The sequence below is a fragment of the Tamandua tetradactyla genome, chromosome 11 (genome assembly GCF_023851605.1).
Source record: "Tamandua tetradactyla isolate mTamTet1 chromosome 11, mTamTet1.pri, whole genome shotgun sequence".
Lineage (NCBI taxonomy): Eukaryota > Metazoa > Chordata > Mammalia > Pilosa > Myrmecophagidae > Tamandua > Tamandua tetradactyla.
The window spans coordinates 80,492,291-80,508,687 of record NC_135337.1 but is presented as its reverse complement, the minus strand read 5'-3'; the positions used below and the strand labels follow the sequence as shown (position 1 = coordinate 80,508,687).

The 16,397-nt window shown below is 43.0% G+C and overlaps 1 protein-coding gene across 1 annotated transcript in view; it reads left to right on the top strand.

The window, feature by feature from the left end:
- Nucleotides 1-16,397, top strand: part of TMPRSS9 (transmembrane serine protease 9) — an 82,783-nt gene that overhangs the window by 18,273 nt on the left and 48,113 nt on the right. The window contains exon 2 of the mRNA XM_077121235.1: nt 9,605-9,771. Coding sequence (XP_076977350.1) covers nt 9,630-9,771 — 142 coding nt within the window. The 5' untranslated portion in view covers nt 9,605-9,629. The remainder of the gene's footprint in view (nt 1-9,604; nt 9,772-16,397) is intronic.

The window sequence follows — 16,397 nt, the reverse complement described above, 5'->3', positions numbered from 1 at the left end:
GGTCGGCAGCAGGGACACATTTCCCCGGGGATGGAAGCTTCATGTTGAGCCCCAGCACAGGGTTGTCAGGCTTTTAGCAGTGAACATACAGCACGCCCCAGGATAAATTTGAATTTTCACGCTACGTGGGTCATGACATCCAGGGGTGAAAGTCTCCCTGGTGGCGTGGGTCCTGACTCCCAGGGATGAATCCAGCACTGGCACCGTGGGATCAACAATTCCATCCTGATCAAAAGGGGGGAAAGAAGTGTAGCGAATAAGGTATCAGTGGCTGAGAGATTTCAAATGGAGTTGAGAGGCTACTCTGGAGGTCACTCTTATGCAAGCTGCATTAGACATTGCTACCCATCATAGCTTACCAACCCCCAACCAAAACCATTCCTGCCAATTCCAGAAAACACCTAGGGCATTATCTAAGATTCTACAAAGGTCTGTGCACTAGGGTAACTTTCCAGAAACCTGCAACCTCCAAATGGTCTTCGGACCAGATAAGTCCTGAAATGCAGAGGGGCCAGGCTCTCCAGAGTACCAATTAGTTCCATCCCCCATCCCATGTTATCGACAGCCCCTTTCAACATGGAAAAGGTAGAATGGGCATAGCCCAGATACCCCTAAAGAATGGGATAGAAAGCTCAAAGGTGATGGTGCAGTTCTACAGAGAAGGTAGAGTTTAACAAATGAATATGAATGCTGAATCATTATACTGATATTTCTTTTAGTCTCCAATATCTTAGAGCAGCTGGAAGTAAAAATCTAAAATTGTGGAATTGTAACCCATACCCAAAACTCTGAAACCTGTTCTACAACTAATGGTTGTGCTGTGCTTTTGAAATTTATTGCTTTTTTGTGTATGCGTTATTTTTCACAAAAAAGAAAAAAAAGTGATGATAAAAATATATATATATATTCCTTCTAGCCTCCAACCATCTGGAACAGATAGAAGGAAAAAATCAGAGAGTGTGTTTGTTAGATTCAGTTGTCAACTTGGCCAGGTGAGCATACCTAGTTCTGTTGCTGCGGACATAAGCTAATGGTACCTGAACCTCATCTGTTGCTAATTACATCTGCAGTCGGCTAGGAGGCGTGTCTGCTGCAATGAGTGACGTTTGACTTAATTGGCTGGTGCTTAAATGAGAGAGCACAGCGTAGCACAGCCTAGCTGCTCAGCACAGCCTAGCAGCTCGGCATTCCTCATCTCAGCACTCGCAGCTCAGCCCAGGCCTTTGGAGATGCAGAAAGAAGTCACCCCGGGGAAAGTTGTTGGAACCCAGGGGCCTGGAGAGAAGACCAGCAGAGACCATCCTGTGCCTTCCCACGTAAGAAAGAACCTCAGTGGAAAGTTAGCTGCCTTTCCTCTGAAGAACTAACAAAATAAATCCCCTTTTATTAAAAGCCAATCCGTCTCTGGTGTGTTGCATTCGGGCAGGTAGCAAACTAGAACAGAGAGGATGGTATAGTGGCCAACAACAAATTCTGGGGTCTGTCCTGTAACTACCTCTTGAAGAGTTCTTTGAAAACTATTTCTTCCTTCTTTCTTTGCCTTGTATATATGTTATATTATACAATAAATAAAGTTTTAAGAAAAGGGAGACAAAAAAATTTTTAATTTCAGAGAAACAAGAAATACATTTTTTTTAAAGGATAACCATATGCCAAATAGCACACGGGATATGCTTATACTAAAATACATATTCTGGGTGTACTTAGCTTTAAAAAAAACTATTTGTCATTTACCTGAAACTCAAATTGGACAGGGTGTTCCATATTTTACCTGGCACCCAGGCCCCTGCCTCCCACTGCGGGCCTTGGAAGCAGCTGCAGCCTCTCTGGGGAAGCACGCTGCATTGTACCTCCACGGAGCCCGGTCCAGGGAAATTGAATGGAATCTTCACCCAGCTTCCTTCTCTGTCGTTTCCTAATGGGGAGAAACATGTTGGAGGCCAGGTACGAATCACTCTCCATCCACAAGTCAACACCCCAGGGGGAGGGGCAGCTGAGCTGGAGAAAAGCGGGAGAACAAGGCTTTTCTGAAACTGCAGACTGCTCAGGGTTCATGAATGCCAGAGAATGACCAAGGTGGAGGCTGGGTGTGTGTTAGCAGCCAAGGATGTATCTCACGACTCTGTTAGATGCTAGTTGCCAAAACCAACTCGAACTGTCTTAGGTGGAAAAAGGGAGGTGGCAGCTCTTGACCTTGAAAAGTTTCAGAGGCAAAGATGTCGGGACTCAGCCTGCCGTTCCCCTATCAGCACTGTGTCCTTGGACCCGAGGCTGCTGAGTTGCAAATTCAACCATTGTGCCTATTTGGCAGAGAAGGCAGCTGGAACCCAGAGTAATTAGTTCCATTTTACAGAGATCACAGAGGAACCTTGCTGCTTGAGGGTTTTTTTTTTAAAAAAGGAAGCATTGACTGTTATGATGGAGAAGTATCCTATGGCTCACATTTTCCGGGGTGATAAAAATTGAGCCAGCAGTTGGCTTCTGAATGACATTTAATGGATAGCGTGCCTTTGTATCAGTGAGCTATTGCTGCATAACAATGTGACCACAAACTTAGCAGCTTAACGACAGCACACATGGGTCCGAGCCTGGCTTAACTGAGTCCTCTTCTTAAGGGCTCCTCAAGGGTTGGATCAAGCTATTAGCGAGGGCTGCACTCTCACTTGAGGCTCAACTGGAGAAGGATGTACTTCCAAGCTCATGCTGTGGTTGGCAGATTCAGTTCTAGGCAGGTGTAGGCCCAAGGGTTTCATTTTCTTGCTGGCTTTCAGCCAGAGTCCACTCTCAGCCTCTTGCCCTGTGGGCCTCCCCGACGTGACAACTTGCTCCATCAACTTAGATGAGGGAGAGAGGCTCCTGTTATGAAGGGTGCTACAAGCTGATGCCACATAATTGTGAATTCATAAACACATGCATCTCATCACTTTCACCATATTCACTGGCTAGAAGCAAGCTAGTATCTGTGCTTGGGGCAAGAAGAACACACGAGGATTTGGACAGCAGAGGGCAGGCTCGTGGTGCCTAAGTGGGTTGAACACTGATCCCCAAAATATCCGCGTCCGCTCTGAGCCACAGTATGTGACCTTATTTGGAAAGAGACTCTTCACAGATGTGCTTAGTGAAGACGGGGCCATACCAGATTAGGAGAGCCCTACATTCAATGACTGGTGTCCTTATAAGAAGAGGAGAGGACACTTGGAGAGAAAACTCACACAGAGGAAAATGGCATTGGCAGACGTTTTCATAAGGGCTGGTGTGATGAATTGAATTGTGTCCCCCAAAAAGACACTGTCCCATAACTGAGCTGCTTTGCAGAAATGGGTCTTTGAAGATACACTTTGAAGTGTTAAGATGCAGCTGAACGGGGGTTAGGGTGGGCCCTCATCCAATATGACTGGACCTTACTGAGGAGAGAGAGAGCTTTGGACAGAGAAACACACAGACCAGGCAGGGAAGGTGCTACAAGGTGATGGAAGCCAAGTTCGAGGTGCTGCGGCCACAAGCCAAGGGATGCTAGGGCCTGCCGCGGATGGTGGTGGGAGCGAGGGATCCATGGGCTTTGAATCTGCAGTCCTTGAAAGCCATTGGAAGCTGAAAGAGGCAGGGCAGGGTCTTTCCTTTGAGCTTTCAGAGGGAGCTCAGCCCTGCCTGACACGTCAAATTTGAACTTGTAGCCTCCAGAACTAGGGAGAATTCGTTTCTTTGGCTGCAAGCAGTCCAGTTCCTGCTACTTCGCTTCAGAAGCCCTGGGAAGCGAATCCACCAGCTGATTTAGAGTCTGTCTGCAGCAGTCATTGATTGCATCTTTCCAGGGCTCACCAGCTTTCGAGACCTTTCGCGGAGAGGCAATTTGTCGTGGGCTTCTCTGGGATGCATTTGCAGCTCGATAGAATGAGCCGAGAGCCAAGGGGGAAGATGGCATCGCCGGACACTCGTGGTGTGATGCCTGAGCAGATTCTGGTTCCCATATTTCCAAATCCTCCAGAATTTCAAAGTGTAGGTGTTGACATGTCAGTTGGAGATGGTGTGCTAGTTGAATCTGTTGTGCACCCCAGAAAAACCATGTTCTTTAAGCCTTATTCAGTATTGCTGGATGGAATAGTTTTGATTAAGTTGTTTCCATGGAGATGTGACCCAGGTATGGATAGGACCCATTGATGAGGTCATTTCCATGGACAGGTGTTTCCACCCATTCAAGGTGGGGTTGCTAACTAGAGTCCTTTAAGAGGGAGCCGTTTTAGAAAAAGCTTCAGAGCTAACAGAGCCAGAGACCTTTGGAGATGCAGAAAGAAAGTGCTCTCTCGGAAGCTATTTGAAGAAGATGGTAGAGAAACCTAGCAGACATCAATCACTGCATGCCTTCCTAGCTGCCAGAAGTGTTCTGGACCCCTTGGCCTTTCCTGAAATGTATCTGTCTCTGGATGCCTTAGTTTGGACATTTTTATAGAACTGTAAACGTGTAACTTAATAAATTCCCTTTTTAAAAATTGTTCCGTTTTCTGGTATATTGCATTCTGGCAGCTTTAACGAACCAGTACAGATGGCTTCACATGGGTGTAAGCAGACGTTTTCATAAGGGCTGGTGTGATGAATTGAATTGTGTCCCCTCAAAAGACACTGTCCCATGACTGAGCTGCTTTGCAGAAATGGGTCTTTGAAGATGCAGTGTGTTAAGATGCAGCTGAATGGGGGTTAGGGTTGGCCCTCATCCAATATAACTGGTCCTTAATGAGGAGAGAGAGAGCTTTGGACAGAGAAACACACAGACCAGGTAGGGGCGGTGCCACAAGATGATGGAAGCCAGGGTTGAGGTGCTGCAGCCACAAGCCAAGGGATGCTAGGCCCTGCTGGCAGCTCCCGAGGCCAGCGGACAAGGAAGGAGCCTACCTGGAAGCTTTGCAGGGAGCCTGCCCTGCCCAGACCTTGATTTCAAACTTTGGGTCTCCAGAACTGGGAGACTGTGGATTTCTGTTGTTTTACAGTTTTAAGCCTCCCAGTGTGTGATTCTTTGTTTTGGTGGCCCTAGAAGACTAGGACAACCAGACGGTAAATCATCGGTATTGTCATTGTGTACAGAGTAGCCGGAAATAATACGTAACCCAGGATTTTTCAACTTCAGCATGGTTCACACTTGGGCTGGCTGGTCCTTTGCATTGGGAGCCGTCCTGGGCACTGTGAGGTGTGGAGCAGCCTCCTGGGCTCCCCCCACTCAGCTCCAGCAGCTCTCCCTCCCATTTATAACCACCAAAAATGCCTCTAGACATCGACAAATTTCCCCTGAGGACCACTGACAAAAACAGATGGGCATGTGTTTTAGTTTACTAAATGCTGCCAGAACGCAATATACCAGAAATAGAATGGCTTTTTTTTTTTTTTTTTTTTTTTTTTTTTTAAAGAAAGACAGAGAAGGAAGGAAGGATAGAAGGAAGGAAAGGAGGAAGAAAGGGAAACATCTTTAAACATTTTCTTATTTTATTATATTTTGTTTGTTTGTTTGTTTTTTACATGGGCTGGGGCCGGGAATCGAACCGGGGTCCTCCGGCATGGCAGGCAAGCACTCTTGCCCGCTGAGCCACCGCGGCCCGCCATAGAATGGCTTTTAAAAAGGGAATTTATGAAGCTACAAGTTTACAGTTCTGAGGCCATATAAATGTCTGAGTAAGGCATCCGCAGAAAGATACCTTGACTCAAGATCTGGGAAAGCACATGGCCGCCGTCTCCTGATCCTTGTTCTGGGTTTTATTGCTTCAGCTTCTGATGCCAGTGGTTTCCTCTCTAAGCATCTGTGGGCCTTCATTTAGCTCCTCTGTGACACAATTGTGGGTTCTTGTTTGCTTAACATCTTATGGGAAGGGACTTGGCAATGTCCTCTGGACTCTGCATCTCCAAACGTCCGTGTTCAGGTATCCGCTCTCTCTCTCAGCACACCAAACCTTTCCAAATGTCTGTGTTTCTGTCGGCCATGAGCGTTCTCCAAAATATTTCCTCTTTTAAAGGACTCCAGTAAACTAATCAAGACCTACCTTGAATGGGCCAAGTCACATCTCATCTAAATGAAAAGGTCCCACCTGCAGATGGGTGTGTCACATCTTGATAGAAACAATCCAGTCTAAGTTTTCCAACCTACAATATTAAATCAGGATTAAAGAACATGGCTTTTCTGGGGTACACAACAGTTTCAAACCAGCACAACATATCTATGTTACAATAAAACTTTATTTATCAAGCAACCATGGGGTCAGATTTAGTCTCTTAGACCATTATTTACCTAGACATTTACCTTTAAGGGGAGGTCAGTACTCTGGATCGGAATCCTTTTTGTCCCTCTTGACCCTCTCCAATGTTAAATTTATTTACATATAACAGGTGAATCTACTGTAAACAGCAAGTTTCATATAAATTATAGGAAGGAACTGCTCACTGTATGCATTTACAAAATGGTCCTATTGTACTAAGTGATCCAACTGGATTGACCTGAGAAACAATGCAATGTTGGTGACGATTCTATAGGCTGTGTTCATCCAACAGTTGTTTGAGTGCCTCCTTCCACCAAAGAGCTGGTTGTTGACCATGGGCCAACACACCCCTAGTGCTAACTCCCATGGCACTTAGATTCTAGTGAAAATAAATACCTGGCACAGTGTCATGCTTGTGGCCTCTGAAGATAGTAGTGGGAGGAGGGGGGTGAGAGATGGAGAGAGTAGATAGAACTGGAGATATTGGCAGGGGTGAGGAGGTTGTGACCTCTTGGGCTACTGGAGGATTCTTAGCAGTGGGCCCCATGACATAGTTTACATTTCAAGGGGACCCCTAAATGGCTAGGAGGAGCACAACTGCAGGGGGCCAGGGAAGGGGGCAGGAGACCTGGCCCTCCAGAGGGGATGGTGGTGATCTGTTCTGAGTGGAATGTGCAAAGATGGTGACAAGTGTCCAGATCCAGAATCTCTTTTGCAGATTGAGTTGCAAATGAATGAGACAGGAGAGCCAGGGGTGATTTGAAAACATGTCCCCAAATTCTTTGATCTCCTCTCTTCAAAAGATGGAGCTTGCTTTGCTTTCCCTTGTGTGGGCTGCAACTAGGGGCCTGCTTCTAGTGAATAGAACGTGGCAGGGGTGACCAGTGGTGGACGACTCAGACCAGGTCCCAAAAGGTCCTGTGGCTTCCTCCTTGCTCTTGCATGGGTCACTTGCCCCCCTACCCCACCCCGGGGAAGCCGGCCACCATATTGGGAGAACATTCAAACCACCCCGTGGAGAGGTCTACATGGCAGAAAATCGTGGCCTCTAGCCAGCCACCATGGGAGGCAGCCATCCTAGAAGGGGTCTTCCAGCCTCGGTCAAACGTTCAGATTTGCAGCCCTGGCTGGTGTCTCCACTGTGACCTCAAGAGACGCCCTGACTAGAGGGAAGTGCCTGAAACTGTAGAGCTGTGTTCCAGTGGCCATGTTTCTTGAAGATGATTATATAATGATATAGCTATCATAATGTGACTGTATGATTGTGAAAACCTTGTGTGTGATGCTGCTTTTATCTACAGTATGAACAGATGAGTAAAACATACGGATTAAAAATAAATAAATAATAGGGGAAACCAATGTTAAAATTAAAAATATATATAATGGGTAGATGGAAATACTAGTGGTCAGTGAGAGGGAGGGGTAAGGGGTATGGTATGTATGAGTTTTTCCTTTTATTTCTTCTTCTGGAGTGATACAAATGTTTTAAAAAATTATGGTGATGAATACACAACTGTGTGATGATATTGTGAGACGCTGATTATACACCATGTATGGAGTGTATGTATGTTAAGATGTAAGTGCTTGTACATTGCTTAATCAAAAAAAGCATTTCCTACCCTCTTTTATTTTCTTCTAATAAATTTTCTAGTTTTGTACTTACATGTAGCTTTTAGTCCATTTAGAATTTTAATGTTTGATAAGAGATATGAGTATTTACTTGTTTCCTCTTTATTTTCCCTGCAGGTTTCACAAGATAGGAATATGCCTGTCTGGTTTATTACTGTATCCAGAACAGATTTACATGATAAATGCAATAATAAACTTTCATTGATTAAAAAAAAAAAAAAGAGAGGCCCTGAGCCAGAATCCCCTTGGCTAAGCTGCTTTTGAATTTAGTACATTGAAAAAAGAAAGTATCTTACTATAGAAGTGTTTTTCAACCTTTGAAAATTATTTTTACACTATGGGGCAATTTTAGACATTTTTTCCTAATTTTCTCTCCACCCCCCTTGAAAATTTAATACCACGGATATCCTGTATCTGTTTATGTCCGCATACTTGTGTGATATACATAAAAAGGATGCCAAGTCCATTTTTTGCCCTCTTGGAGGTGATATGCCCTCTGCAGAGGATGTCTGCCCTATAAGGACAAATGCCTTCTTTAAAAAAATATATTTTTATTGAGATACCTTCATGCGCCATGCAGTCCACCCAAAGTGTACAATCAGTGGCTCGCAGTATCATCACATAATTGTGCATTCATCACCATGACCATTTGTAGAACACTAGGACAAATGCTTTTGAGTCATTTAAGAGAGTGTGTTAGGGTAGTCTGTTCAGGTGGAGAACTTTGGCTGCGTATAAATTAAAAAGGCGTCTTTAAAGAAGGACACACAAACATTTTGGCCATTGTAAACAGTCCTATGAGCATCCATGTATGTGTACTGTTTGAGTGCCTCTTTTCAATTCTTTAGGGGTATATATCTAGAAATATTACTGGGTCATATGGTAATTCTATTATTAACTTTTTGAGGAACTGTCAAACTTTTTTCACAGTAGCGCCACCATTTTACAGTCCATCCAACAAGGTACAAGTGTCCCAATTTGTCTGTGTCCTCATCAATACTTGATATTTTCTGTTTTTTTATTTTTCCTTATGGCCTTGCTGGTGGATGTGTTGTGGTACTGCATTTCGGTTTTGATTTGCATTTCCTTAATGTGCCTAATGACGTCGAGCATCTTTTCATGTGCTCGTTGGTGATTTAGATATCTTTTTGAGAAATGTCTAATCAAGCTCTTCACCTGACTTTTGATTGGGTTGTTTGCCTTTTTGTGATTACGTTGTAAGAGTGCTTTGTATACTCTGTATACTGGACCCTTGTCCGATATGTAATTTGCAGATATTTTCTGTAGGTCATACTTTCACTTTCTTGATAGAAATCCTTAATGTGCAAAAGGTTCAAGAAAAGAAAAAAAGGACACACCTAAGACAAGGTTGTGTATTTCTCGGTTGACACAATGCTGTGTGACGTTGCCCCAAGTCTTCCCCTGGAGCGGTGGTTCTGCCTCCGCAAACTGAGCCTAACGATTGCAAATCGCCAGAATCAACTGTATTTGCTAAAAATGCTCTTTGTCTATTCTTTTTTCTCCGGCAGTGAACCCCAGCGGTTTGCGGGAAGCTTGCACACGCCATTCCCCCACCGGTAGGCCTGCTAAATCCGTCTCTTATTCCTTTCTCAGTGGGCTCCTCTGCAGCACGTTGGCTGGTCACTCACGTGTGCACATTGAAGGCCCCAGCTTCGGGCCACAGGGACCCCTGGAGTGCTGATCTCTTTTTCTGTCCCCCCTTCCTTTTTGGCATCTAGATTTCTGTCCTTGCATCTCTGAACCATGGAGTCCGCCATCACAGACTTAAAATTTGTGTCCGATGCAACAAAGGCGCCTGCCACCCCAGATGCCACGTGCTGCCGGCCGGCTGTGGCCACTGTCGGGTTTGTGAGCGTGGTCATCGTCTCCCTGGGCATCCTCCTGGGTAAGTGGCCGGGGAACCGGCGGGGTTCACAAAGCCGAGGAGACTCGAGCTTGGATGCCTGCACGTGCCCCTCTGGGATCTGTGCAATGATCTCAGAATCGAAAGGCCAGGTGCGAGTGTCCATGCTCGGAGGTGAAGGGTGACGCTGAGATCGCTGAGGCCGGAGGCCTGCACATGGTTAAAATGTCCAGTGGGGTGAATGGACGGTGGGCGGAGGGGAGAAAGTCACGGTGCCTTTTGACTTTCCCAACCGAACGGGGTTCCCAGGGGGATTTTTCATGGCTGGGGTGAGAGGGAGTAAAATAAGGGTGGTGGGAATGAACTTTTCTTTTTATGTTGGGAAATTTGAAAAGTACGAAGAAATAGTATTCAAAAAGAGTAATTGCTTATATTCCCACCAGCCACAATCAACAGTCGTTCAGCTATCATATTTGCTCCCTGTCTTTTTTCTCATACGAGTATGATATTTATATTATTTAAGAGAAAACATACAAGATTGTGCCTGGCAAAGGAGGCACCTTTCATGTTTGAATAGAATGATCTCAAAAGTCCCTAAGTGTTTTGCTTTGCTAAAGCTGCTGGAATGCAGTATACCAGAAATGAAAAGGCTTTTATAAAAGGGAATTTATTAAGTTACAAGTTTACAGTTCTAAGGCCATAAAAACATCCAAAGTAAGGCATCCAAGTAAAGTTATGTTGACTCAAGAAAGGCTGATCTGGGAAGGCATGTGGCTGGCATTTGCTGGTCCTTTGGCTCCTGGTTTCAAACAACTTCCCCCAGGGTGTTTTCCTTAGGCATCTCCAAAGGTCTCTGTCTGTGTCGGCTCTGAAGCTCTTTCCAAAATGGTTCCTGCTTAAAGGGCTTCCGTAAGCAACCCCACCTTGAATGGGTGGAGACACATCTCAATGGAAACCATCTCATCAAAAGTTACCACCCATAATTGGGTGGGTCACATCTCCATGGAAACAGTCCCACCCAGCAGTATTGAATGAGGATGAAAGAACTTGGCTTTTCTGGGGTCCACAACAGTTTCAAACCCAGCACACTAAGTTAAAAAAAAAATAAATAAAGGGGCAGTGCAGAAGAGCAGGTAAGAAAAAGTTTGCTTATGTGCATAAATTATTTTTGGGAAGGAAGCTTCAGAGTCTAATTGATTGTCTTGGGAGGGACAGAAGAGGACTCTGACAGGTGAGAAAGGGAGAATTTTTTTGCCATATACTTTTCAGTATTGCTCGATTTTTGAATCATGTGGATATTTTACACTTTTTCAAAAGTATTTTTTACTTTTTTATTTTTTCACTGAATGAAGCTGCGTGTGAGAATGATAGAGGGAGAAGGGCTGGGGACATAAATGAAATCAGAAAGAAAGATAGATTTTAAAGATCGAGATGGTATAATCTAGGAATGCCTAGAGTGTATAACAATAGTGAAATGTACAATGTACAAATTTTAAAAATGTTTTTGCATGAGGAAGAACAGAGGATTGTCATTATTTCAGGGTGCTAAAAATAGATGATAATCAATACTTTAAAATGTCACTTTATGTGTGAGACTAAAGCAACAAATGTTTATTTGTTACAAAATTTATATTTTGACTAGAGCATTTCCTAATATAACTCATGTAGATAGTTTGATTGAATGTCCTAAGTACTTGGAATCTCAGGTAGCACATGAGATTTTGTTGGTTTGTCCAGAGTGATGCCCCGATGAATCCCAGAATGATTTGATCAGTGACTGGAAAAGTATTTGCAAGCTCCCTTCGGGGAATGGTGAGAGTGGGGAGAAATTCAACTTCCCCAAGTTGAATTCTTGATATTCTCACAAGCAGTGTGGACAACCAAAGCTATAAGCTGAGCCCCCAGTCTTGGGGTTTGTTCACATGAAACTTAACCCCACAAAAGATAGGTCAAGTCTACTTAAAATTTAGGCCTAAGAGTCACCCCCAAGAGAGCCTCTTTTGTTGCTCAGATGTGGCCTCTCTCTCCAGCCAACATGACGAGCAGTCTCACCACCCTCCTCCTCTCTACGTGGGACATGACTCCCAGGGGTGTGGACCTTCCTGGCAACGTGGGACAAAGATCCTGGAATGAGCTGAGACTCAGCATCAAAGGACTAAGAAAAACCCTAGAATGAGCTGAGAATTAACATCAAGAGACTGAGAGAACCTTCTCAACCAAAAGGGGGAAGAGTAAAATGAGACAAAGTGTCAATGGCTGAGAGATTCCAAACAGAGTCGAGAGGTTATCCTGGAGGCATTAAGTAGATATCACCTTGTTGTTCAAAATGTAGTGGAGAGGCTGGAGGGAATTGCCTGAAAATGTAGTGCTGTGTTCCAGTAGCCATGTTTCTTGATGATGATTGAACAATGATATAGCTTTCACAATGAGACTCTGTGAATGTGAAAACCTTATGTCTGATGCTTCTTTTAGCTACTATATCAACAGAAGAGTAGAACATATGGAATAAAAATAAATAATAGGGGGAACAAATGTTAAATTCAGTTTGAAATAGTGGTAAATGAAAGCGAGGGGTAAGGGATATGGTACGTATAGTTTTTTTTTTCTCTATTATCATTTTATTTCTTTTTCTAAATCGATGCAAATGTACTAAGAAATGATGAATATGCAACTATGTGATGATATTAAGAATTACTGATTATATATGTAGAATGGAATGATTTCTAAATGTTTTGTTAATTTTTTTAATAAAAAAGTTAAAAAAATTTTTTTTATTTTACTTTTTTAAATACCAAAAAATATCAAATGCAAGCATTCCTATTTCAATCATTCCTTTCTACATATATAATCAGTAATTCACAATATTATCACATATTCATCATCATGATCATTTCTTAGAACATTTGCATCTATTCAGATGAAGAAATAAGATGAAACAGAAAAAAAATTTATACATACCATACCCCCCACCCCTCCCTTTCATCAATCAGTAGCATTTCAAACTAAATTTATTTTAACACTTGTTGCCCCTATTATTTATTTTTATTCCATGTGTTCTACTCGTCTGTCGAAAAGTTGCATTTTTTAAAGTATGAAATAGGAACATCACAGATCATGACCTTTCCCTTCTTTTCTCTGACATTTCTATGGCAAATTTTATCACAAGTGGTTTTACAACACACATTTGCATACATTTACAGTTGAATGTCGGTATTTGTGGTTGTTATTTGCGGTTCTTTATTGTCACCAGGAACACTGGATTAGCAAATAACAAAACCTCTGCTCTTAGAGGACACAGGGTCATTACATTTTATTAGTCAGTCCATACAGAACCTCCTTTTACGTGGGCTTCTGCCAAAGACCCCTTCTATCCTTTGCTTCCTCCTTGAATTTGCATGCAAGGATTTCCTAGGCAGCTCTTTGTTTCACCAACTTTTTAGAGAACTCCATCTAGAAAGAGGATTGTTGCCTACTGAGCATTTTATTCCCCTTTCCCTTTTTTTAAAAATGTATTTTATTGTGACATGTAACATATGCAAAAAGATAAATTTCAAAGCACATTGTAACAAGTAGTTATAGAACAGATTTCAGAATTTGGTATGGGTTACAATTCCACAATTTTAGTTTTTTTCCTTTTAGCTGCTCCAGACACTGGAGACTAAAAAGAAATATCGATATAATGATTCAGCAGTCATACTCATTTGTTAAATCCTGTCTTCTCTGTTAAAACTCCACTTTTGGCTTTGATTTTTTTCCCCAGTCTTTAGGGGTATTTGGGCTAAACCCAATCTAACTTTTTCATGTTGGAAAGGAGTATTAACAGTATAGGATAGGGGATGGAACTGGTTGATGTTCTTGGAAAGACTGGTCCCTCTTGGTGCCAGGACTTATCTGACCTAGGAACCATCTGGAGATTGTAGCTTTCTGGAAAATATTCATAGTGCATGAAAATTTTGTAGAATCCTCCTGAGCATTTTATGATAGCATTTACATGCAAATAACATAAGTTTAAGGAAGTTTTATTCATAATTTTTTTATTATTATTTTTTAAATACCAAAAAACACCAAACACAAACATTCATATCTTTTGATTATTCCGTTCTACATATATAATCAGTAATTCACAATATCATCACATAGTTGCATATTCATCATCATGATCATTTCTTGGAACATTTGCATCTATTCAGAAAAAGAAATAAAAAGAAAACAGAAAAAATACATACATACCATACCCCCCACCCCTCCCCCTCACCGATCACCAGCATTTCACTCTAAATTCACTTTAACATTTGTTCCCCCTATTATTCATCTTTATTCCATATGTTTTACTCGTCTGTTGACAAAGTAGATAAAAGGATCATCACACACAAGGTTTTCACAATCACACAGTCACATTGTGAAAGCTTTAAATCATTATACAATCATCTTCAAGAAACATGGCTACTGGAACACAGCACTACATTTTCAGGCAATTCCCTCCAGCCTCTCCACTACATCTTGAACAACAAGGTGATATCTACTTAATGCATAAGAATAACCGTCAAGATAACCTCTCAACTCTGTTTGGAATCTCTCAGCCATTGACACTTTGTCTCATTTTACTCTTCCCCCCTTTTGGTCAGAAGGTTCTCTCAGTCTCTTGATGTTAATTCTCAGCTCATTCTAGGGTTTTTCTCAGTCCTTTGATGCTGAGTCTCAGCTCATTCCAGGATCTTTGTCCCACGTTGCCAGGAAGGTCCACACCCCTGGGAGTCATGTCCCGTGCAGTCTTAGGCCTAATTTTAAGTAGGCTTAGCCTATCCTTTGTGGGGTTAAGTTCACGCAAACAAACCCCAAAACTGGGGGCTCAGCCTGTAGCTTTGATTATCCACACTGCTTGTGAGAATATCAAGATTAATCATAAATCTTATTGAGACAGCTCATTAAATAAGATTTTGACTCATTACCAGTGAATGCACTACCAGCAGAAGTTTCACTCTTGCGTCCATGGAGATTATCCAGCACACAGTGATTTCCTCCATCAAGCCCACTGCCACCTTGCACTTAGGGACACTGGACAGCACTTCGGCGCTACACACGGGGCCATTTTACCCAGCGAAGTCAGCCACGGAAAGCACAGAACTTGAAAACACGTGTTTCTAAATATACTGTGAAAAGGACTCTTGTTTACAGGGTGAGAGACGAGACCAGAAGGCGGCACCTTGCCTTGTTGGACTTGAGCTGGGGATGTGTGAGTCGGATGACTCAGATTTTGTGTTACTGTGCCCACATCTGCCTGCAGCTGCACAATCTCTATGCACATTGATACTCAGGTTACAAATAAATTTTAGCAAATAGGCAGTTTTGCCATAAGGCATCCTTGAATAGTGAGGATCAACTGTACATGTTTCCATAAATAGTGCTTAGTATTTTTGCATGGGAGCTGGTTTGAAAGGATTTATGTACCCTAAAAAAGCCATGTTTTAATCCTCATCAGTCTTGTGGGAGCAACCATTTCTCTTAATCCCTTTTCAATAATGTAGGTTGGAAACTTGATTAGGTTATCTCCACGGAGATGTGACTCACCCGCTTATGGGTTTTAACCTTTCATTGGAAGAAGATGTGACTCCACCCATTCCAGGTGGGTCTTGATTACGGTTCTGGTTTGCTAGCTGCTGGAAGGCAATATACCAGAAATGGAGTGATTTTTTCAAAAGAGAATTACATAAGTCGCTAGTTTACAATTCTAAGGCCGAGAAAATGTCCCAATTAAAACAAGTCTATAGAAATGTCCAATCAAAGGCATCCATCCAGGGAAAGATACCTTGGTTCAGGAAGGCTGATGAAGTTCAAGATTTCTCTCTCAAGTGAGAAGGCACATGGTGAACACAGTCAGGGCTTCTCTCTCATCGGGAAGGGCACATGGTGGACCTGGTGTCATCTGCTAGCTTTCTCTCCTGGCTTCTGGTTTCATGAAGCTCCCCAGGAGGCGTTTTCCTTCTTCATCCCCAAAGGTCGCTGGCTGGTGGACTCTCTACTTCGTGGTGCTGCAGCATTCTCTGCTCTCTCTGAGTCTTCCATTCTCCAAAACGTTTCCTCTTTTATAGGACTCCCATAAACCAATCAAGACCCACCCAGATGGGTGGAGATATGCCTCTACCTAATCCAGTTTAACAACCACTCTTGACTAAATCACAGCATCCAGGGAGATGATCTGATGACCGTTTCAAACATACAGTATTGAATAGGGATTACTCTACCTTTATGAAATGGGATTTTGATTAAAACATGGCTTTTCTAGGGGGCATACTTCCTTTTAAACCAGCACAGTTAGTATACTGGAATCATTTAAAAGAGGAGACATTTTGGAGAGAGCTTCAGAATGATGGGAAAGCAACAGAGCAGAGTCAGGAGAACAGTGAGGGCAGCAGAGACACAAGAACTACGGAGTCCATCAGCCAGCAGCCTTTTGAGATGAAAGAGAATGCCCTTGGCGGAGCTTCATGAAACAAGAAGCCTGGAGAAGAAGCTAGCAGACGTCGCCCTGTTCACCATGTGCCTCTCTCCAGTTGAGAGAGAAACCCTGAACTTCATCAGCCTTCTTGAACCAAGGTATCTTTCCCTGGATGCCTTAGATTGGACAGCTCTATATCCTTGCTGTAATTGGGACATTTCTGTGTCCTTAG